The following is a 24,109-nucleotide window of genomic DNA, read 5'->3' as shown; positions in this document are numbered from 1 at the left end:
TCTGTTCCAGTTGTCAATTTTATTCGAAAGGTGTCTTCTATATGTTTTTAATATATAGAAATAAATATGAAAGGCCTATACAAATATAAACACTTAGAGAGTACCAACACTGCCCTTCATTTTATATACTGATCTTTCAATACTTAAAGGGACAAAATTGCAGCAAATAGCCCACATACTTAATAAAATAAATTTTACCAGATCTCTGATAACAATGTCTGTTCATGTCTAAAGGAACCTTTTAGATTGAGTGCTCTTTTACAAATACACAACATCAACGCAAAAGATGTTCAGCTGCCTTTGAGATGTTCACAACATAGACTGATGTACATTTTTCTCAAGATGGACAGTAAAAAAAGGTCATACATAAGTTATACTTCAATGCAGGAATTTAGCATTATCACTTTGAATGACATGCTGTGTTAACAGTACTTTTGAAACACAGCCCAATAAATTAAAAGGAATACAATCGTGCCTTCAAGTAAGACCCAAGTAATTTAAAAAACTTCAGAATGGGAATTTGCTTTTATATACACCATGATTCTTCCCAAAGCTTTAAAAAATTTTAACACCATGTAAAATGTTTTTGGTATAAAATAATATCATAAAGTTGATGCTCTAAGTTTTAGCTTTCATATTTTCCAGATTCTGTACTGCATTAGTATTAGAACTTCCTGTAAAACGTTAGAAAGTTCTCTTCGCAATTTAGTTAGACAAAACAATCCTTTTCCACCCTGAGAACCAAAGACACCGCTGCAGCTTCAGGTCTCATAAAGTATAAACAACAGCAAAATGAGGAGAGCAAACTGGGAGGATGGGACTTCATGAACCGAAGTTGTAATTGGACAAGTGACCCCAATATGTAAATGGGCCACAACTTATAAAAGTGTGAAACCTCGTGACTGGTCATCTATCTTGGGTCCGTTTTGGGCAGAGCCACGGTCAGGCTCTTGTATTGTCCAAGGTGTATTCTTCGCAGGACTTTTAATTAATACCTGCTTTATTCCTTTAACTCTGTCTAGCCTCTGTTCCAGATCAGCCTCTCTAGGCATCAAAATAAGTAATCCTTTTGCTTCTTGTAAAACACATTTGTTACACAATTTCCCACAAAGTGATATTTTTCTAACAGAGGGCATCACCCACATGCACTTATGCAATGTCACTAATTTACACATTTAAAAGAGCACAAAGCAAAGCATGTGCTTAAATGGTGAGAGGAATGACTACTACATCAAATACAACTGCTTCTTCAAATGTTGGTTATTTGTTGGGGGTTTTTTGGGGTGTGCATTCTTTTCTTTTTTTTTAAGGAAAGGTCAAACCACAACAATATTGAAAGGCGACCGTATCATATAGCAAAAACCTCTTTTGTCTTTTCTGAAAGAATTTGTCCTTATCCCAGAACTAAAAAGTTCCCAGATGTTAATTTAAGAACTGTAGATTAAAATTCCTGGAAATTAAAAGAAATATTTCAGATATTTCCTATTTGGACAACAAAACCATAGGCTTTAGCTAAGAGAAAATGTAACAATATAATTTGCTGTAAGTGCACAAAAGCCCAATCTTGCAACCCTCTCCTGTTTATTCAATTGCTTTCACTTCAGGAAAGTATACAGAACTTCCCTCTCCTACATTATTTAACTTACATAGATAACTGTTTGAAGAATATATTTCATCGTTTATCCACATACTCTTAAGAGTATTTGGGGATTCCAATCCTGTTTTTCAAAAGAACTACTGCTTTTATAGTGCTGTAACAATTTTCTCTTTTCATCAAAAAAAAATTTTTGAGCTCATGTTACTAAACAGTACTCACACTTCTTATGTTTGAATGCTTGGCTCATTGTTTCAAAGGAGAATTTATAGATCCACTGAGAAATAAATGGGACAAGTCTCTACTCAAGGGAAGATATCCAATATGCCTGGGCTTGGAATAGCAATTGTGTTGTTGGGTTCTCATTCACAGCATCGGAGTGGTTTCCATAACAAACCTCCTTGGATCACTGTAGTTCTCTAATCAATTTTCACTCCTCTGAACCCTTTCTGAGCTCACTCAGCAAAACCAAACACTTTGCAACACAGGTTTTGCAGGCATTGGTAGAGATTTTGCAGACCAAAAATGGTGGACTGTTTCCCAGCAGTATGAGAGTAACAATCTCAGGGAAGTTTTTATACATGTTGTATGGCATTAATCCAGCCCACAAAACCTCCTTACACCAACGAGGGTCAAGAAAATAAAACTCCAGCTCTGCAGAGGGTTTGACATTCAACTTAGAGATCCATCATGGTGGGGATGGGAGACAATGATGGACTAAAAGGAAGACAGAACATATACACAAAGGCTTGCAGTATTATTTGGAAAAAAAACCCCAAACAAACCCAGAATCAACAACCCAAGGTAGCTGGTAGACACTTCCAAGGTAGGAATGCATTTATCAAAAATTAAACTTTGCCCCTTTACGAATAATTTGAAGTTTGGGCTCCTGAGCTTGATACTGGACAGGGGAAAAGGGCAAGGGCAAGTGACCTCTATCTTAAATTATACAGCCATATCATTAGGACAGTATTTAAAACCTATTATTAGAAGAATGAATAATTTACAAATGAGACTTTAAGAATATTGTAACTAAATAGTCGTTGTAGAAATTTAAGTTCAGAAAACCTTAATCTTCTTTCTTTTGTGTTTGAAATCTTTCCATTAAAGCCCTAAATATATTTCCTGGAATTTTCTGATGCTTTTCTATGAGAGCTTGGACTGCTGCTTTTGTCTGTAGGAAGAGAGAAAAGGTTTTGGTCAGAAAACCTCATCTTCATACTGCTCATATAATAACACAATTTCTAGGCACTTTTTAATACTTTCAAATACCACAGAACTACTGCAAGTTCAAAATACTGTACTTCCATATCTAAGCCCGCAGGATGTGATTATGGCAACACTGCCATGAAACAGACCAACAAACTAGTATCTCTTATGCCTGGCAGCTGTGTTTGCATCAATAACACTCTTCCAGTGGGCATCAACTTTGCTTCTACACAAGCTCAGAAGCAGCACTGGAAACACCGTTGTGTCTCAGCACATCTGACTTGTACAAAGTAATGCCCTCTGGACCGAAGGCCCCTGAAGGAACTGGTCCTGTGACACATGCTCAGGCCACTTAGCTGCATGTGACAGCAGCCTTCACTTTCACCCAAATAACAAACAGGCCAAGGAGCACACAGCAGTTACCCTTATTATATAAAAGCTCTACAGGGAACATTCAAAAGCAGGGCAACATGCAAAAGCTGTGGTGAGAACACACTTCCTATTCTGCCTAGAGAGGCACAGGCCAGTAAATTCTTAAGGCCAGAAACAGAACAACAGAGAATTTTTTGTAAACCAGTGGTCAGCAAGGGCAAATGTTGGTAGAATGTTGTTTGTTGGTACAAGCTCCCACTGTTTATATGAAGTAAGTGATCAAGGGTTAAGTCCTTGGAGAAGGACTTGATACATGTGGTCCTAAGACTCCACAGATCTAAAATTTGTATTAGGTAAAAAACCTGAGTTTTATTTTTTGCTCTGTATAATGGGATAATGCATACTGTGGCAAAGCCCAAAACATGAGACGCAACCTTAAAAATCACTGTAACTAAATAGGATTCCAGGGAATTCGCATTCTAGGGGCCTTATCTAGCAGAATCTGAACTTAAGTCAGAAGTAAGTGAGGGTTTGCATAAATGTAAGATGCCAATGCATGTTTGAAAGTAACTCAAACACATTCTCTGCTGAAAGCCAGCAGTTCTGAAGTCCTATTAGAGTGACCCCACAAAAGAAGCAACTAGTTTTCCATAACCAGGGCCTAGGATATTGCAGACAAACATTTTAAGAGTCTTTCTGCAGAGATGTAATCATAGGGTAAACAGACAAAGAGAGACAACTCAACTGACACCTGCATGGTCAAGAAAAGTCTCTCAAGTGAAGTCTTCAGAATATTATAAGTGACCATCTGTGGAGTTGTCAAAAATACCTTTTTCAGCCCACTCCATCTCACTGCTCCACCACTTAACTGGTTTATGTCTCTGCACTGTGAAATCTATTAATAAACTGAATGAGCATGAGGACCTGAAAATCCTTCCTATAAAGCATCTACAGCTGAATTAGAGAATCATTTAGAAGTTAAATTGCTGGGTTAAAAGCTGGACAAAATAGAAACACACTAGATAATGCAGTGAAATTATTTACCTTTTTCTTTTATTGTACGTAATTCCAATAGTTTGTGAACACAGATCTGCTACATTTGAAAGGCTCCCTTAGCAACTTTCTGAAAACACCAGGAAGCAGAATGCTTCCTCTTGGGTGAAGTGCTCCTCTCTATCAACTGAGAGCTGTCTTATCTGACCAAACTTCTTCAGTCTTTAAAGCAAGTTGTTTCTCAAAGCAAATATAGGGTGCAATTAACTTTAAAATACCTAGAACATCTGCAAGTTGTAGTAATAAAAAGATAGTATTTAAGAGTAACATTCAGAGTTAGGCAAGTACAAAAGTTACCATGATTCCACCAATTTCTGTAATTGGCTCCTGGATAGAAATCACTTGACAAGACTATTGCAGTAGTTTTTTTCAGAACATTCAATATTTTAAATTGACATATATAGATATCTATCTTACCTTTGCAGCTAGTTCCTCAGCAGTCATATTTGGGTCATACGGAATGGGTTCTCCAATAAATGTACGTAGCTTGACCGGAAAGCCCCCGTACAGAGGAACTATTGGCAATCTAATACGCTCATATAGCGACCTAAGTATTTCTAATGTGAAAAAATGTAGTGGAAAGCAGGAGCAAGAAAGGTGGGAAAGGGAGAAGGGAAGTGGGGGAGGATAAAGGAGGGAAGAGACAGAGAGAGAGAGAGAGAGAGAGAGACTGGGATTATTCTGTAAAGCTTTTTATTCCCACTATGTCTTAACATTGAAATTGGCTTGCAAAGTAATCTAGCCCCCAACCCAGACTCTCAAACAATATGTCATCTCAAGTGCTATCCTACCTTGACTTTCATTTTCTAAAAGCTGCATTAATGCTTATATCAGACTTATTTCTACCCTAACTTGGTGTGAAATCTTTCCTCCAAAGAGTAGCTGAAATGAGAAGAAAGAAAAGAGAAATTCAATAGCTGCCTCTCTGGAGAAGAGGAGAATGCTACGCAATACAGGTTACAGGTTCAGCTCATTTGGCAGTTTAGCATTAGAAACTAGTATTGGAAAACTGCATGTTCGCTTGCACTGAGGTCTACAGGATCAGAAATAGCCTTATCTGCCTAAAAATCCGTCATGCTAACATAATGAATTGCTCTTTCAGATCACACACTGGTTGCAGTTAAACCGTACAAAAAGAGAGAAAAAACAGTATTTCAACACACTCTAAGAGGACACATTCTTCTCCACATGCCACCTTCTAAACTTTTATCCCAAATGTATACAGAAGAGATTCTTAGATAATATTAGTGCACATTTTTAATTCTCAATTTCAGACAAACTCCATTAACTGGGGTGCTGGCAAAACGAAATCCTTATGGATTCAAGATGTGGAATTTTCTGTACACAACCTATAAAAGACAAAACTATTGAAACTGGAGTTAACACCTCCAGTGATCAAGAAGCTACACTCCTCCAGCAACTCTGCTGTAGAATGCAAGAAGCATAAATCATTTTGGCTTCAATTCCCTCTGTTTGGGATTCTCCCAAACACATCAACGATTAATTGCTGTTTAATTTTGTACAACATGACAAATGTGTGAATTACTCTAGTTTCTGTATATGATGCCTTGGCTTTCTGCATGCAATATATAGCTCTTAAATGGAGCGGGAGAGAAACAGAACTGTGCTGCCCTGCAGCCCCCTGGTGAAGGTGATGATGAGCCACTTGAGGCAGAACATGTGGTGTAGAGACTTGTCAGGCTCCTCCACTAGATAGTAACTAAGAGAATATAAAAGAGAGGAAGCTTGAGACTAGCAAATGAAGAGATGTGGGCATCTAATCATCCCAGACTCCTCAGACAAAAGACCCATCTATTCGTGTTCTGGCTGCAAGTTCGATAGAGATAAGGAGAGCTGCCAAATGCAAGGTTTTGTGAGGAACCACGGGTCTAGTGCAGAATAGAAAAGCAACTACAGATTAAATGTAGTTCAAACCATTCAAATTTTAAGTACAAGTAGAGGTGTAAGCACAGAGCTTTAGGAAAACAGGAATTACGAGTCAGCTGCAAACCTGTTTGCTTTGCTTCTTCACACGCAGCAGAAAACCTAGGTTAGCCTAGCAGATACAAGTAGAGGAAAAAAGTGCTTCAAATCTTCCTGCCTGTTTCTGGCTGCTTTTTTTCTTTCTTCTACTGCTTGTGTAAAAGAACACTGTTATGTGGAAAATACCTTAGATGAGCTAATATCACATCTAATGCTGATATTAAATACTAAAAACACCTCTGAACTCTACTAGAGAGCAAACATCAAGAAACAAGTCTGTGTTAAATCCCAAACGTATGTGCGGATTACTTCCACAGAGATAGGCTAAACACATATGGAAAAATAAACTACAGAAAAATAGAAAATATCTTACTTATTCCTCCTAATGTCCTAAAGCCTTCTCGAACATTTTGTGTAAACATTGGAATGATGGGCTAGGAGGGAAAAAAAAAAATAAGAATTTAAGGAAGATAGCACTATCTAAAAAACTTCTACCTCACTTAAACTCAACAGGAAAATTAATTATCAGATGTGTTTATCAGACAATGATATATAGAGAGCAAGACAAGTATTCTGAAGTTCTTCCGTGACCTTCTGCCATGAGGTTTCAAACTGAAGAATACCAAAAGATTTCAGTGAGTCACTGTTTCAGCAAGTCTGTTTTCTTAGGGTAGTCCGGAATTTTGGAACCTATGGAGCATTTAGGCGTCCCTCCCTCCATCTAGCAGTGTTTGCACAGTTGTGACTTAAGTGTTTAAACCTTTTACCTAATTTGTAGTTATGCTCAAAAGGAAGGATTCACAGTATTGGGACACTAAACTTGTCTGATTCCTCTCTGCTATGCTGATGGTATTGCTTCACACTTGATGTGTCATATTCAATACATGTCCATGACTTATTTCTGCTGATGAGTACTTGGAATGGTGTTGAATATTTCAGGTTTTTATTGCTGTTTTTAAAATTGCAAACAGCTGTCAAGATTTACAAGAACTGTGAGGGGGTCAGTTACTATAAAAAGTTTTTCAATATCATTTTATAGTATGTGCTCACTGTATACAGCATTATTAGAAATACAGAACTCTTCATGGGATTTTCATGGAGACAAATTCTTTTAAACTTTTTAAAGACAAACATGGAGATGAGCTAGCACATGTAACTTTTCAGACATCCAACAAGTTGAGGGTTTTTTGAGAGGAAAAAAAGTCTGTAAATAATTACAGAGAATAAAAACAAATGCAGTTGCCTAAACTGAATGCATACAAATTTCTTTATTCTAGAACAATCTTATTTGTAACATCTTACTTTTGACATAGAGGTAGAAATTTTTGTTAATATGACAGAAATTCTACCAAAAAACTGCTAAAATAAGACAACTTGAACAAGTTGAAGGTCCCAGTTTTAGACACATTTTTCTGATGTTTCAGACACCTTCTTCTTTCCATGAGGAGTTCTGCTTATGATTCAAGGTGACTTTAAAGTTCATCTTTAATCTAAATAAAGATGTTTTTCCCACTTTCAGCCTGCCTCTGACACTCTTTCTATTTTACTGTGTCTCTCAGGGCTTTTTTAGGGGGGTGAAGCTACAAGACCCTTGTGAGTGCATCAAGGGAACCAAAAAACATCCAATAAAATAAATGCAACTAGTACAATTTTAATTAAATCTCAAGTATGGCCTTTCACATGCTATTACAATACATTAGTAAAATCTAAAGCTGTTGAAAATACCTGTTTAAACAGTGTTATTTTCCTTGTGAGAAAAGTGATGCACACTTGGGTCCTATAAGTGTTCTATTTCTGTTTAAAATCTAGAGATTTTACTAGTCTGTCTTTGACAGTAACTAAATATAAAACTCCTAGTGTGAGACTTGCTTTTAAATTAGGTATATGCAGACCTATGGACATATGCACACATCTTCCAAGTACAAATCTAGAATGAGAAGGACTCTGAAATATTTACTAAAATAGCCACAATTCAAGTATATCACACAACACACACTGTTGTGCCTTAACAGTTGGTCCCCTATGAATAACTACCTGCCTGCTGACTAAGCCCAGTGCTGGGACATTGCTCACACCAGTGACCAGCCCTGGATATCCCTCACTACCATAAAATGCCAATATAGGGCAAAGTGCCAGTGAGTCTATACCCTGGTGGGTCACACCACACTTGACAGAAGAAACAGAAGCATTGAATTGGATTCCATGATGCTGATGGTCCCTCCCAAGTCAGCATATTCCATGACTCTGATACGTAGGGTTGTTTCCCAACCATGCTGGTCATGGAGGGCTAAGCCATCACAATACTAACCAGGTATGTGTAAAACAGCACATGCTTTCATAAGGAGAAACCATCCTGTATTTTATCTCTTGTTCTTTTAAACTCTGTATTTCCTAACCACACTATTCTTAGCTGACTCTAAAGCCTCAAAAGCAACAAAAAGAGTCTTGAAACATAGTTGTTAGAGCAAGTAGACCATACTCATGACAGTCAGAAATCTAACATCAAATAATGATAATCAAACAGCTTTCTTTGAAAGAAAGTACTAATAACTTAGCTTTCTTTGCTTTTCTTCCATGATGTGCCATACTTACCACTTTTGCATCAATGGCCACCTGAGCAAAGCCCTTCCGATCACTCCACAAAATAGTATACATTTCATCACTGAAGAGTGCTTCCCGAACTCCACCTGGGGCAATGGCTAACAGATGGCCCTTCTCCAGAGTCCTGACACAAGCTTCTTTTGGTCCATGTAGAATTCCAAGTACCTCAATTAGTATTCTAAAACCTGTAGGGAAAGATAATATTAATTCAGAAAATGTTAATTCATACGACCATTGAGCACAGATTCCCAGCACAGAACACTATGGCTAAAATTTAATTGTCTAGTAAGCTGTGGCCCCAAGTCCTCAAGAGGGTCTGAAGATTACAGATTCTGGCCTGCAAAGGTGAAGACTTAGGGGTTTCAGTGGCTTTTTGTCATAGTAAAGTCAGGTGTTATCCCAAGGCCAGGACTAAACTGAAAAAGAACTGTCAAGCACTCTGTGCTATCTTTCACATTTCTCCTCAAAGGAGTTGTTTGACTCAAGGGCACTGGCTCCTTGCTCAAGTTCTACTCTTCAAACAAAGCATAGTCCAAATAGAGAGCAACAAGAAGCAATACCAGGAAATTGTCGTGGATCTGCTTTGTGAACTTCAGGAAAGAACAGTAGTGCACAAGAAGGAGAATGAGAGAGAAAATGCATCATTCCGTGCATTATGGATGACTGCAGCAATTGACTCTGGTTCAGTCTGTGAGTACTTGGATGGCATTTCATGCAGAGAGGCATCTGGTAAGCCTCAGCTGGGTTCACTCACCTCCTGTTAATATTGTAATTGAAGTTTTTCACCTAAGGTACATAAACTCCTCATATCACCTTCAATTTGATGTGTTATTTGGACTCTACTCTTCAAGAAACAGCAGAACATCAAAAATTTGCTACAAGCATCAGAAGGAACATATCTGACCAATTTAGACAATTAGCCTATTGTTAAAGGATACAACTACCACAGACCTGTTCGCAGGAAATAAGTCCTCTTCAGTTGTTTCAATAGATTTTATATTTATACAGTATTTATGAGTAATGCAAACCAAAATAACTTTGGATGACTAGGCACTAAGGGAAACATTATTGCTCTTTCTTGAAGCTTCCCACTGAAGCAAACAAACTTATCACCATAGTTTGGTGATAAGCCATAGACAAGGACAAAGAACTGATCCAGTCGAGTTTGCCTCCTAATAACAAATGCATGGCTGTGACTGTGAACACACATTTGTTACATACACACACGTGCTAAACAAGAGCCCAAAGTTAAGAAGACAGAGGTCTGTCTCCCCTTTACAGCTTGCATAAATGAAGGGCTTGGGAAGAAAAGCATGAGGCAACACATTATTAGTTTATTCTTAACTAAACTCTGATCTCTAACTAGTCTTTGTAGCTGGTGTGTGTGTAATTACTCCAAACTCATCTCTATACCCAATCAGGATCTGTCCGTATACATGACCACAGAACACAAGCCGCATTACACCTGTCTCATATTTTGCTGTGCCTGCCTCACACTACTGACACTCATTCTTCATCTAGTAGCATTTGCATGGAGGAACACCTGAAATAATTTACCTACTTGAAATTAATTTCTTTCAGCTGCCTTTTTGTGGGATTTTTCAATAGCTGATTTTTATAATGCTTGACATTTCCAAACTAATTAAAGCTCTCTGGAATGTACCTGATGTTAAAAAGCTGCCTCTCAGTCCTTTCTGTCAGTGAGCTCAGGAGACAGACAAAAAAAGTCATGAAAAGGTTGAGATGAGCAGGAAAAGAGACTCCAAGAAGAAAAGACTGTGACAACACCATTTCTGCATTGGACACACTGGGGAAAGGGTGAAGGGGAGGGTGTGTGTGACAAAGCAACACCATGAGTCTGTCCAGTTCATATACCAGTAAAAAAAGAACAGAATACAGACAAAAAAACGTACTACAGAATAGTTGTCCAGGCAAGTTTCATGTCCTGACAAAATTTCTCAGCTGTATTTCCTCCCTTGACTTTTAGTATCAACTTTACATTCTGAGCTGTACTTCACAGCCTTGCTAGCAGAGCACACATTACTGTTGATATCTCTGCTTCAGCACCAAAGAAGAACCTGGCTCCCTTAAAGCAGCTGAGAGATGGAATCTGACACAATGGCCCTGGAAAGGACAGCCAGGGTATCTGTGTCCAAGGCAAAGGTCACCGCAAAGTTAGAAGAAACATTGGGGTAGTACCAGGTAGCACTGTATGAAAGCAACCAAGAATCTGCTTTCCCATTTTAAATAACAAAACAACTTTCAAAATTATCTAAACATATTTTTTCAGACATTCAGAACATATTCTTCCAGACACCAAGAAGTTCAAACTTAATTTTACTCCACAGTTCAATCTGAACTCTGTCTTTTGCCCCAGTATACTCTTCTCCTATTTCCCACAAGACTGTGGTGGCAGAAATGTTTGAAAATCCTTTGGAGACTACCCAGTAACACATGTAACACCGCTCTCAACTTGTGCACTATGTGCATTTTTCTGTCTTGGTCCCAGTGACTGTAACATCAGGGCTGTCAGCTACCGGGTAGCAGGATGGCAAGGATGTCATCATTTTCCCATGCTTGACCTTTAGAACCCCAGACAGAGAGGAATGATTTAGACCATTGAATCCAAGCTTCCATAGTTGTAGATAATTACACATTATATATCTGCAGAGCATCTAGTCCACAAGATACTTTGCAACAGCTTGTGCATGTAACAGACAAGAAGACAAAGCTCCTTTCCTCTGGAATGTTACAGGAAAGGGACTGTCTTAGTTACATAAAATAGGAGGCAACCTTTCAAAGAGGGCTCCCAGATGACCCAGATGATTAGGAAGCAAAAATGGCCCATAATATAGCAGAGGATGATGGAGAAGAAAACACGTGAAATCTCAGTCCTCTCTGAATGCTTTGGGAAAAGGCTTTCTCCTAAACTTAGACGAGCCAATGTATTTCTGAGCATTACACAGCTAAGAGCCTAAAGGAACTAGAAAGCTGGAATATTGGGTTTGGTTTTCCCTGTGGCAAACCTCTAGTTATAAAAGAAGGAAAAAAAAGAATTCACATGACTATTTCATATCCTTCTCCTCCAAACTGCAAGAAAAGCATTCTTAATACTGACAATTCTGACACATCCATGTGTGTCTAACAGACTCCCCAAATACACTGCCACCCCTTCCCATTTCCCCTGCACTGAGCATAATAACTTTTGCTTAAAACATCTTCTGAAAAGGCATTCAATTTAATCTCAATACTTAATCAAAATCAGACAGTATTAGGATAAAATTACACAGTCTTTCTGGCTTGATCACAAGAGAAGCAGCATCTACCTGACTTGCCAGTCATAGATTACTGTGCTCATTTTGAAACAATCCACAACATTTTCTGGGTTCTTTGGACTTGTCTCCCTGAACAGCCTTAATTCCTTCACAGAAATAGAGAATTATGTAGATTAGAAGGAAGTTCTGGAGGTCATCTAGTCCAACCTCCCACTCAAACTAGATCAGGCTATTCAGAGCCTCACCCTAGCGGCATTTTGAAAGTCTGCAGGGATGGAGATTCCCAACTTGCCTAAGCAATCTGTTCAGGCGTCTGATCCCTCTCATGGTAAAATAACTTTCCACATGTCTAATCAAAATTACCTGTGTTGCAACTTGTCTCTGTTACTTCTTAATCTATCACTGTGCACCCCGGAGAAGAGTCTGATTCCCTCTTCTCCCCACCCTCCCAGTAGGTTGCTGGGACAGCAACAGTATCTTTCCCCACCTTAACTGGTACAGACCAAACAAATCCAGCTCCCTCAACCTCTCCTTGTACACTGTATGCTCCAGACCAAAACTGGACACCGTATCACACACAGTATGTGCTTGTACAAATGCTATGCCAAGGGAAAAAACCTCTTCACTCAATCCAGTGGCTACACTCATGCTAAGAAAAGCTCACCAGGCAGTTCATCTTTGCTGTAAGGGCACACTGCCGACTCACAATCAACTTGTTGTCCACTGGAAACCTAAGACCTTTCCTGCAAAACCCCATTTTATCCAGAGTACTGTTGCACAGAATTACTCCACTCCAGATGCACAGATCTACATTTGCTTTTGTTGAACTTCATATTTCTGCCAGTTAAATTCCATGAAGTCACTCTAAGAACAAGCGCCAATGCCCAGTATATCAACAGCTCCCCCAGCTTGGTATCATCAGTTAATTTCTTGTGCGTGCTGTAGCCCCCCATCCAGGGGTTCTATAAAAACACTAAGCAGCAGTGGTCTCTGTGTCAATCCCTGAGGACTGCCTGAAGCTGTTAGCTAGATGCTGTACTGCTGAAACCAGTTCTTCAAGATCAGCCATACAGCAGGATGTTTCTGCAATGCTACTGAACAATATTTGGGGGACTCATTAGTATACTCACACTTAGAGCTTTGTTTTAAAGCAGAAAAGGAGATTTGATAAACAACTATACAGATACAATATGGAACCAAATCTGAATCATGAAGTAGGTTATATCAGGCATCCGTATGCAAAAGATTTGATAACCACTGACAAACAAATCTGTTGGCAAAACAGTATTAGAGGCAAAGCCATACTGTGATCAGTATGGAAAAGTTCTTTTCAGGGACTAAGGCTGAAATAAATCCATAGCGACAAAACCACAGTTTTCTTATACGAGTTGGTTCCACTAAAAGCACCAGTACACTACAGAATTGTAATTCATTTTGTGAATTGACAGGCCTTTAATCACAAACCGAACCTGGGAAAGAAAGTGGGTACTACTGTATTTCACACAGACAAAAAACAAATCCTTCACATAATTAATTTCACCATTTGGCAGTGCATTTCACTAGGCTGTCCAGCCAAAATCTTGCCCTAAACATATTTTTCATTTTCTACCTGCTTCACCTCATGTTTCACACAAACATGTTGAACACTTCACTAGCTCTCCTCCAAAACAGATTTACTCAAAACACTCTTCCTGGGGACAGATTCCACTGCCCACCATCCTCAACTGGATAAGAGTTGGGTATAAGAAAATATATGGTCTCTCCAGACTAGGATTCTTAACTTATAGGGCATTTGTTCCAAACGGTTTAATTCTTAATCAGTTCACACCACTCATTCTGCCTACATTAATGAAAAAGAAACAACTTATTGAAATCTTTGCTAATGATTAATATAGAGAACACTGCTTCTCCTACGATCTCCTTCTCGTTGTTTCTAAACAACCTAGAGTCATTGGAAGGCGTTGCCCAAATAGGACTATGTCTCATCCTTGTATGGGGCAGTCTCATTCTTGTTTGTAAAGAACATGCTCTATTTCAAAACTTTCACTAAATTTGCCTGACTGTCTGTTCTGAAAGCTGCATTCCTGCAACACAATTTTTATTAATTACATGACTAATAAAAATTAAAATAAGAATTCCAAAACTGCTTGTTTATAATGAAGTATGTTACCTGGTAATCTAAAGACAAAATGATCAGCTACTACTCTGCAGCGCCTCTTCGTCATTATATGAAGTCTAGCTGAGAAATAAATATAGTCAACGGGAGTAGCTCCATGATAAAACACAACAAGTCCTGGTCCCTCAGGAATATTTTCGACACCATGGAGCTCATAACCTGTTAGGAGATAAAAATGTAACAGATGTTAATTTTTTACACAATTCTATCCCAAAGAAACTAACTTGCAGCAAGCTGGCAAACTGAAACCAACATGTATTGAGAAGTGGTAAGAGCAAAATGATAGATAGTAAGTCAAGAGGTAGCTTGCAGCATCTACCGGGAATATAAGTTGCTTCACAGAGAATGCAAGTTTCATTTAAGGCACTTTGAGAAAGAACAAAAAAAACACCCCAACATTAAAACAAAACACCCAGTCTCACTTTCTTATTTTTTCAGTTCACTACTTTCAAGGCTGGAAAGTCCCCTGAATCAATCATTCAAGAGAAATCAAAATACAGACTGGAGTGATGAAACAACTATTTCAAGCTATGATTAACCTTTCAAAGTTCATTGCCACCAGTGGCTGTTTTAGAAGATTCGACATGACAGAACCCATTTTTATGTCTCCTTTTACTCCAGGATATGAAGCTTATCTTTGCTATTTCTCTCCAAGTCACACCTGTTCCAGCTTTCCATCACTATATACTAAAAGCTAGTTGGGACTATATATGTCCAGCAGAATATTACATAAAAACACACAAGCTTCTTCCTGATCTCACATTTCTATTCAAGTTACAGTGCAGAATATATTTAATTAACACAAAACGCCAAAATGCATCAGTATAGAACATATTCAGTTAACACCCAGTAGTCCTGTTACAGCATCTCTTTTTTACATAAGCAAAAAGACCCCCCTGCTCCCCCCCACCCAAACAAAACAAAACAAAACAAAACAAAACAAAAAAAACCCAACCCAAACAAAACCCAACCAAATCCTGTCACTTCCTCCAAGTTAATCAGGTCTTCAATTCCTATGCCATTAATTTAATTCTGAAGGTACTCTGGGGCTCTTCTCAGCCCATTTTACTCTGCACACCTTCGGAGCTGCAACACAGTGCAAGTGTATCACCTGTCCCACCCCAAGGTACCACTAACTGGGCTCCATGCCAGCCAACTAACACACATGGCATTAGTATAATACAAGAGAAGTTACAGGTATCAATCACCAGGTTTGGAGGTTGGTGTGGGGCTTTTTGGTTGTGGGGTTGTTTTTTTCTTTTTTTCCCCCCCCCCCTCTTTTTTTAAATTGTGTTAGATTTCAGGATGGAAAGTTCTTCTTATGATATCCTGGTGAATCAAGTGGGGGAAAAAAAAACTGGAAAACATTTCATTCTTTAGCAAGACAAGTGCATAGATAAGAGGGAAGCAGCTGGCAGGGCAGAAAAAAGTCACAGCTGTCAATGAGGGACTGGATAATAATCTTCTTGCACAAATAAAATGTCAGACCTTAGAAAAAGAAGTTACTAAGGATTAAAAGAGCCAAGGCCTTAAAAAATAATTTTCTTGGGGGAAAAAAAAGTAAATAGCTTTTTATTGTGAAGTGAGCATTTTAAGGTCTTTGATGTAGCGTACTTTCCTAGATTTGAAAGTTACATCTTAGTCTTACAAAGCCTATCTGATACAGCTGCTGCACCATCTGGTTATCAATGCCTTCAAAACCCACTTCCCTTTGACTAGAGAACAAATAGAGATGATTTTCAAGAAGGATTTATTCTATATGTAAATTGCTCTTAAGTACCTCTTTCTCCTTTAGCTGCATCTAGACTGAATGGCTCTGAAAGAGACATACGATTTCCTTACAGAGAAAAGCCAAATCATTTATTAAGTCTGTCTTTATAAAGAAATAATAGCAGAAGGACAAAGACCAGGGCCCTTAGTTTTGACATTCCATTAGAGAAAGTAGTAGTCCAAAATGCAAAGACAAATAAAAAAGTAGTGTTCTGTAACAGTGCCAGGCTCTGAAGTTAATTTCAAGAAGCAACTAAGTGCTCCTTTTAGCCATCATTTGGCATTTTATGTAAGACTAGATCAGTGTAATTAAATTACACTAACATGTGCTGGCTGACATACTAGCTATCAGGGAACTGGTATTTAACTTTCAGTCTTCATATACTGACCCTGAAACAATATAGTTAATTGATTTAGTTTTTAACACAACACACATTTCAGGTCTTCTTCAAATGAGGAAATCCAGGAATTGTTATAAAAAGCAAAAAATGGAAAAAAGGCAATTTTAAAAATTGTGCATATATTTAGCCAGAACGGAGATCTCATTTTATAGCAGCAAAGGAATAAATGCATAAGACATTACATTCAAAACTCAAAAGACTTATATTCAAAAAAGTCTCAATGACTTTTCTTTTGTCTCAAGCACCACTGACAGTCACTCATAAAACAGAAAAAAAAACCTGTCCTGCACCAGTGCCAGTTTTGGCATGCACCAGCAGCAACAATCAGGCATATACTGATAACCTTGAAAGCTAAACAAGGAATAAGAGCTTCAGAAGTTTTTAATGAAAGCTCAGATCTCACTTACCATGCCATAATCTTCCATGCCCATCCCATAAAGTTGCCAGCACTTCATTCGCACCTATCCAAGCATCATGGGAATAAGCTTCCTTTATTTCATTCTTCCTTTTATAAATATGAAGCCAGAGAATGGAAACGTAGAAGAGAATGACGATAACTCCCGGAAGTACAAAGACTACTACAAGCGGAAAAAGCAACCACAAAATGTAGAATGCATAACTCATATAATCTCCAATATCCTCCACACCAGTCCATTCTTCCAGAAAGTAAGTCAGGCAAGTTAAGTAGGACATAGATGTTGGTCCTGCAGTACAGGATTCATTTCCACCTGTCATCTCCTGTTTAAAATAAAATTAAAAGAAAAAAAAAAATTAATAAATCTTCCAAAAAGATAGATCTCTCTATACTGTTTACTCATAAAATAAACCTCTCTGGTGCATTTTATTCATACACCATCTAGCCCACAACCCAGCAACACATATTAGAAACATAACAGATCACACAGCAAAACTTTCACTTGATCTTTACAATCCTTGTCTTTTGTGTACTGGAAATGCTGAGAATCCTAATGGAGAAAGAAAGATGGTGCAACTGCTTGATTTCAGGACAGGATTTTATCTCATTGAAAACTGTTCAACTTGAACAGACCCAGAACATTTATACTGTTACCAATACCAATTAATACGGAATTTCTGAATTTCAGAAAGCTGTACTGGTTAGTCTAATTTATTGTTACAATAAAATAAAACCTTCTCTCAAGCACTGACTGCAACAGGAAACAGCACAAACTCAAATCCATTGCTTTAAGAGAAGCCTACTGAACACTTCCGCTCACTACAATCATAGGATGACTCAGGAAGAAGGCTCTCTCAAATAAGAAAGTCTCAGCCCTGGAAAGCTTTTCATTTGTACCCAGAAATTTACTAGCAAAATGTCAAGACCCAGAGCACAACACTAAGAGGCAGCAGAAAGGACACGGAAAAAAAGGTCACAAAAAGTCCTCTTTAGAGTTTTAACTGCTCTGGCTTTACTGTGTCTACGTATAAGAATCTTTCCACGCCAATGCCAGCTCCTAAAAAGTTACCAGCCCACAGAAGTCAAGTCTGCAATTTCAGGCTTACTATAACTCTGGAGCAACACTTTTTTTCTTAGCTTTGTACAGTTTAGGGGACAACTTGCTATTCACTTCACCTTACAAACACAGGACAGCCTGAATGCTTGGCTACTTTAGTTACAGTGCTTGAACACCAAACCTAATACCTCTGGGTACAAAAATTGTTCTAGGCTAGAAAAAACTGGTTGGTCAATATTCCAAGTTCTGCTAGTCAGGACCAAGAAGAAAAAAAATGCTGCAACTGTAAAACAGGCTTGCAGAGAGAAATGGATTAAGAACAGCATTTCTAAGAATGAAAAGAATCTAAGCTTGAAGTTGCTGTGTTTTTTTTATTAGAATGTGACTTACAGCAGGTATGACTGCAAAGCTCCTATGCTTAGATAGACACGTATGTCTATCATTCTTTTGTTCTTGCTCTGTTTTTGCAAGAAGCATGAGACTAAAATACAGAAGATAATATTACTTTCAGAAGACCGGTGACAACAAAAATTACAAAGCAGATCAATTTTACTCCGCATTTGCTAAGGAACATTGAAACACACACAAGAACAGAACTCATTTCACTTACTTTCCTATCTCAATTCTCCATCACATTCTGACAGAGCAAGGATGTCCTTTTTCCTTTGGTTTTGGAAACTGGCCTCTATCCACATTACTCAAGATAACTCCTATTAATGAGAAATAAGCTGATCTTTGCTCCCACAGTCCATGCCTGTTCCAAACTAATTCAGGCTTTTAACATTTTGCTCCTCAGCATGTTCTTGAGGACAGTGTGATGACGTGCAGCTGATTTATCTCTAGCCATGTATAAGTACACAGTATTAGTGACATGCCCTTCACTGATTTCGTGTACCTGGCTTTGGGGTGTGAATTAGCGGGAAAGGATGGGAGAGAGAGGTGTGGGAGAGCAAGAGAAAGCTCTTTTTCATTCCAGAGCTGAACTCCAGAACCTGTCAGGCAGCAAACACCCACAGCAAGTATAAGAAAAACGACTTGTGAGACCAAATAAGATTTAGGATTAGCATTCAACACAATATTTACCAGATTGTTATGCCTGGACTTCTCCAATGGCTCCACCTACTACCTAGAGAACAATATGGAGCATGGGTTATGGCACAGAAGCATTTTTTCAAAACTGAGAGGTGATTATGTAGCTTAAAAGAATACTTATTGCTATACTCTCCCACTTATTATATATATTTTAATTGCTTATGGCTTTACCCAAACCCCAAATCCTCCATCAAGTAAATTTAAAGTCCTGTTCACACAAGTCAGTCTTGCAAAATATTACGTGTCCTTTTGCCTCTAATGTTCAATGCAATACCTCAAATGCAATTACCACCATTTTTAAAGTTTACTTGCATATCTGTGTGCTAACCTGCAATAGAAATTAAGATCTAACATCTTCTGTGCTACCAGCCACAGAGGTAAGAGCTAAAACACTGCCTTTCCCTTAGGAACAGACAACTCTACCCTGAACAATTCTGCTTCCTCATCTTGAAGAACATCACAGGATAATTTATACCAGAATTTATAGTCTCCAATCTCTTCCTAACTAACCAGTTAAATCAGGTTGCTCAATAACATGTCCAGTCCAGTTGGTAGTATCTCCATGGATGGAGATCCCACAGCTTCTTCGGGCCCCTAATCCAGTGCTTGAATACCTTGATGGTGCAAATGTTTTTCTTTATTCTAGTTCTAGAGCTCCCCTTACTACACCTTGTGTCTGGTGCGTCCTGTTCCTTTACTGTGAAGATTCTACTTCTCCCTCTATAATCACTCATTAAGAGTGAAGTCATCACAGTGTGGGTACAATGGCAGTGAGAAGGGAAGGCAGATTATGATCAAAAAAAGCCCAGGAGTTCCACACTGAACACAGGTTCAACATAGTTCTTAAGTGCTACTGAGAGATAATGGCACTGGTATGCTCCAAATTGCTGTTGAGCAGTTCAAATTACACATTTTTAAAGTTCTAACTCGCTAATGCAGCAGCTTACATTTTTCACTAGTTCACAAAGACGCAATTTCTCATTTGACTAATGACAGTGTACACCGACTTATGCTTACACTTCAGGCTTTATGATGAGGAAACAAGGCTAACATATAACTCCCGTCACTGACTTCTAGCACACGACCCAGAAAAGTCCTTAACTAAACTACAAGAGAGGCCTCCAGCTGCAGTCAGCAGATGCTGGGATAACCGAGACCCTACTGATCATGACAGAAGGAGCGATTATGGACAGCAACACACACTGCTGTGACAGAACGACACACAGCACGATTTCAGCATGCATATGCAATGTGTAATTGAAACCCCTGGAGGACATCTCAGTGTTTCCAAACTAGAAAGACACTGCGAAGCAGCAGCCACACCATTCCTGCCAACAGAAACACACGGCTACGGAGGGTGTTTCTACCAGAATTAACACTGCCACCACAAGCACACAAAGAAATCCTCAAATAAACGAAAAATACCAGAAGACCCTGATAATCCCGCTAACGTCACGTGAGATAGGAGAGACCCTAGAACTCAGAGGGTGGTTTAGCCCTTGTTTTGGCACAGGAAGCGGGCTGGCTCCTGCGCCGGCTGGTCAGCGGTCCCTTCTGCGGGCGGATGGAGGGGGTCGAGGCTCGCTTTCCTGACAGGACACGGCCCCGGCCCGGCTGCCCCCGCGAAGCGCCCCGGCTCCCATCGCGCTCCGCCCGCAGCCCCTGCGATTAAAGCAAGGCCCCGAGCTCGGCGGTGTCAAGCCGCCACGGCAAGCCACCTCCCGCCCAGGCACCTGCGCGGTGGCAGCGGAGCCAGGCCTGGGCCGGGCCCCTCCAGCAGCGCCCGCTCACCTTGCCCTGGCGGCGGCGGGTCCGGCTCCGGCCCCGCGTCCCTGCCGGGGCCCGGTTTTACTCTCCGCCCGCCGCCCCCGCGGAGGCCGGGTGCCCGCGGGGTGGCCGGGCCGGGGCGGCTCCCGGCGGCGGGGCGGGGGCGGGCGGGCGCCCTGCGGAGCGGGGGCGGCGGCGGGGGCGCGCAGGCGAGCGGGGAACTCCGCGCCGCCGGGGCGCGGCAGCCGCCCGGACCCGCGTCCGGCACGCACCGCCCGCCGCTTCCGCCGCGGCGGCAGGGAGCCGGGCGCCGCCAGGGGGCGCGCGTTCCCCGCGAGCGGGAGAGGCGGGGCGGAGGGCGCCGCCTGGCGGCACGGGTGCGCAGGGCGGGAGCCCCGAACCGCAGAATTCCAGACGGGATTGGGCTGGGAAAGATCTCCGAGATCATCGAGACCGACCTGCGCCCGAACACCACCGTCACAACTGGACCACGGCACGGAGTGCCACGCCCAGCCTTTCCTTAAACACCTCCAGGGACATTCCAATGGCTAATCTGCGAAGAAATCCCTCCTAATGTCCAGCCTAAACCTCCTCCGGTGCAGCTTGAGACTGTGTCCTCTCATACTGTCGCTGGTTGCCTAGGGGAAGAGGACGAACCCCAAGCGGCTGTAACTTCCTCTCAGGGAGTTGCAGAGAGTGGTAAGGCCACCCCTGAGTCTCCATTTCTCCAGATCAAACATCCCCCAGCACCAAGCACCCCCTGTTCACCCTGCTGCCCTGAGCACCGCACACCTCCCAGCCGCCCCTTCCCCGGTGCCTGCCGGGTGGGCGCAATCCTCCTTCTCCAAGCCCGCTGGTGCTGCCACAGCAGCAGCTGCGCCCCCATACCTGGTACCCACTGCAGGATGTCAGCGTTCCAGACACTTTGTGGTTGGGACACGGCATTCACGATGCTGGTAAGGCATTCCTGGCTGCCCAACGGCTGTCGATGTAACCCCTGGATTTACACATAAACATTAAAAAGAAAAAAAAAATGCAAATACAAATAAGTCAAAGAAGTAAGCAGTGTTCCAGTGACACCGGGTGCAGCTCCAAACCCACGGGTATTGATGCAGTACCCTACCTGCTAGGACGACACGGAATGCTGCCATGGCTGCGCCCTCAGCCTTCGGTGGGATGCACTTGGACAGCTCTTCCAGATCCTCTCCTGCTGGGCTTTTCTGATCACCTTTCTTCCACACGAACATCATCTGCCTGGGTGACATCCGCAGCTGCTCAGTTGAGCGGTTGCACAGAGTTTACTGTGGAACTGTTTCCACTGTTGTCCAATTAATGAATTGGTCACAGCTCCGAGCCTGCCGGCGTTCAAGAGGAATTTGGACAGGCACATGGCGTGACTCTTGGGGCTGTCCTGTGCAGGGCCAGGAGCTGGGGCTCGATGATCCTCCTGGGTCCCTTCCAACTCTGGGTATTCTATGACTCTATGATTTTATTAATTTACTGTGTTATCAGTATGATGTTTTTCCCCAATGCAAAATCTTGTCGTTTAAGCTGGTTCAGCTTTATACACAAACAGCTTTATACACAAAACCAGAATCTCCCTGCATTATTTACTGGGCAAACTATACCTAACAAATCATAAATGCTGTTTTTATTTTGAGGCAGGCACCGATCACTTGCCGGTTTTCATTTCTTTTTTTGTTGTATGATGGAGAGGCTAAAAAATAAGTGTAGCAAGGGAGTGATTTGATCTACAATTACATTCCTATTTGTATGGCAACAATTCTAGTTTCTATAATACCAGTTTTTAGTTCTAGTTTCTATAATACTGCTCTTAAAAGGGCAAAAATTTAGAGAGAGCCACTAAAAAAATATAGTAACTGCTTATTATTAGAACAGTACTATAATGTTTCTGGAAAATTTTGCTTACAATTTTTTATTGGAAAAATAAAATACATAATTCAAAATCTCTCCTGTTTCTCAGTAATCATTTTGTCTATCATCTTGAGACCCCAGAAAATACTCTTAGGCAACTATGACAGAAGGCAACAAATAGAAATAATTTTTTACTCTGAGAAGCTGCAGATAGCACAGTGGTGCTTCTAAAAGACGTAATAGCCTGGGAAGAACTTAAGCCCTGTTAGAAAATATTAACAGCTGTCCGAAACAGAGGAGATAGAGACAGAAATCTCTGCTTTGAAAGATAATCAGCACTCTGATTACCTATTTCCTACCCAAGGTTAGTGCTCCATTGTGAGTTGCAGTATAGCTCCTAGCATCATTTATCACATAGTGTGGCATTAGAAAGGTTGTGTAAATTCTGATTACTGAAGTGGTTAATTGGTCACAGAATCAGAATCGTTAAGTTGGAAAGGAAGTTTAAGACCACTGAGTCCAATTAATAACCTAACTCTGCCAAGCCCACCACTAAACCATATCCACAAGCGCCACATCTACACATTTAGATGTGTAAACCCGTTACCTCCTGGAATGGTGACTTCACCACTGTCCTGGGCAGCCTGTTCCAATGCTTGACAACCCCCTCAGTGAAGGAATTTTTACTGATATCCAATATAAATCTCTCCCAGCACAACTTCCTTTTTCTCTTTTTCTGTCCCTGATTACCAGGGAGTAGAGACTGACTCCCATCTGGCCGCAACCACACTTTCAGGTAGTTGTAGGTGTTGGTCCCCACATAGGCTTCTTTTCTCCAAGCTCAACAACCCCACTTCCCTGAGATTTTCCTCATAAGTCTTGTGCTCCAGAGCCTTTACCAGCTTTGTTGCCCTTCTTTGGACACATTCCATGATGCTATGAATGTACTTGAAAAACAGGATACTGACGATGATTCGGTCTAGTCTTTCTACAGTCCCTGCAATGCAAAGAAAGCCTTCAGATTCTGGTTACTTATAATTCCTTTTGCTTCTTCATCTGTGTCCATTTTAGTATTCTATAACCTGTTCCTTTGGTTCCTTTTCTCCCTTGACTTAAGCTCAGGCTTTGAATTTTAGCTCGTATCGCTGCAGTGCAGCATGTAAGACTTCATGGTTTGAATTCCTGCTTATGTCCAGGCATATCAGTCTGCATCTTGATCTGCTTTAGTTTATCATCTCCTATGCATGCTGAGTCTCTGCTGGGAGAAAAACCTTTCTGCCTGTATACAGCAGTTATAGTTAAGGTGTTCAAGTAAAGACTCCTGTATCCTAAGACAAACTTGAGGGTTTTTTCAGGACAGGATTCCTGTCTTTTTGGTTCAGGGAAATAACTCACCTCTCCATCCTTGTCCCTTCACCAGATGTGTAAGAAACAGTTGTGAAGAGGCAGGGTCAGGGAAGAATTTATTA

At 40.6% G+C, this 24,109-nt stretch overlaps 1 protein-coding gene across 3 annotated transcripts; it reads right to left on the bottom strand.

Annotated features, from left to right (window-relative positions):
- Positions 1-21,674, bottom strand: LOC120758248 (transmembrane protein 68-like). Of its 3 annotated transcripts, XM_040076316.2 has the most exons (8): positions 20,790-20,843; positions 18,990-19,032; positions 16,842-17,172; positions 14,258-14,422; positions 8,804-8,997; positions 6,585-6,645; positions 4,646-4,785; positions 1-2,768 (listed from the first exon to the last, which is right to left on the bottom strand). In XM_040076316.2, the coding sequence occupies exons 3-8, from the start codon at positions 17,167-17,169 to the stop codon at positions 2,664-2,666; spliced, it is 993 nt and encodes a 330-aa protein (XP_039932250.1). In that variant the 5' UTR covers positions 17,170-17,172; positions 18,990-19,032; positions 20,790-20,843; the 3' UTR covers positions 1-2,663. The 3 variants fall into 3 exon arrangements, with proteins under 3 accessions (XP_039932250.1, XP_039932231.2, XP_039932242.1); XM_040076297.2 differs by lacking the exons at positions 18,990-19,032; positions 20,790-20,843 and adding an exon at positions 21,654-21,674; XM_040076308.1 differs by lacking the exon at positions 18,990-19,032 and having other exon boundaries at positions 20,790-20,897.
- Positions 21,675-24,109: the final 2,435 nt, after the last annotated feature.

This window comes from Hirundo rustica, chromosome 1 (assembly GCF_015227805.2).
Source record: "Hirundo rustica isolate bHirRus1 chromosome 1, bHirRus1.pri.v3, whole genome shotgun sequence".
Taxonomy (NCBI): Eukaryota; Metazoa; Chordata; class Aves; order Passeriformes; family Hirundinidae; genus Hirundo; species Hirundo rustica.
This window is presented reverse-complemented; position numbering and strand designations above follow the sequence as displayed.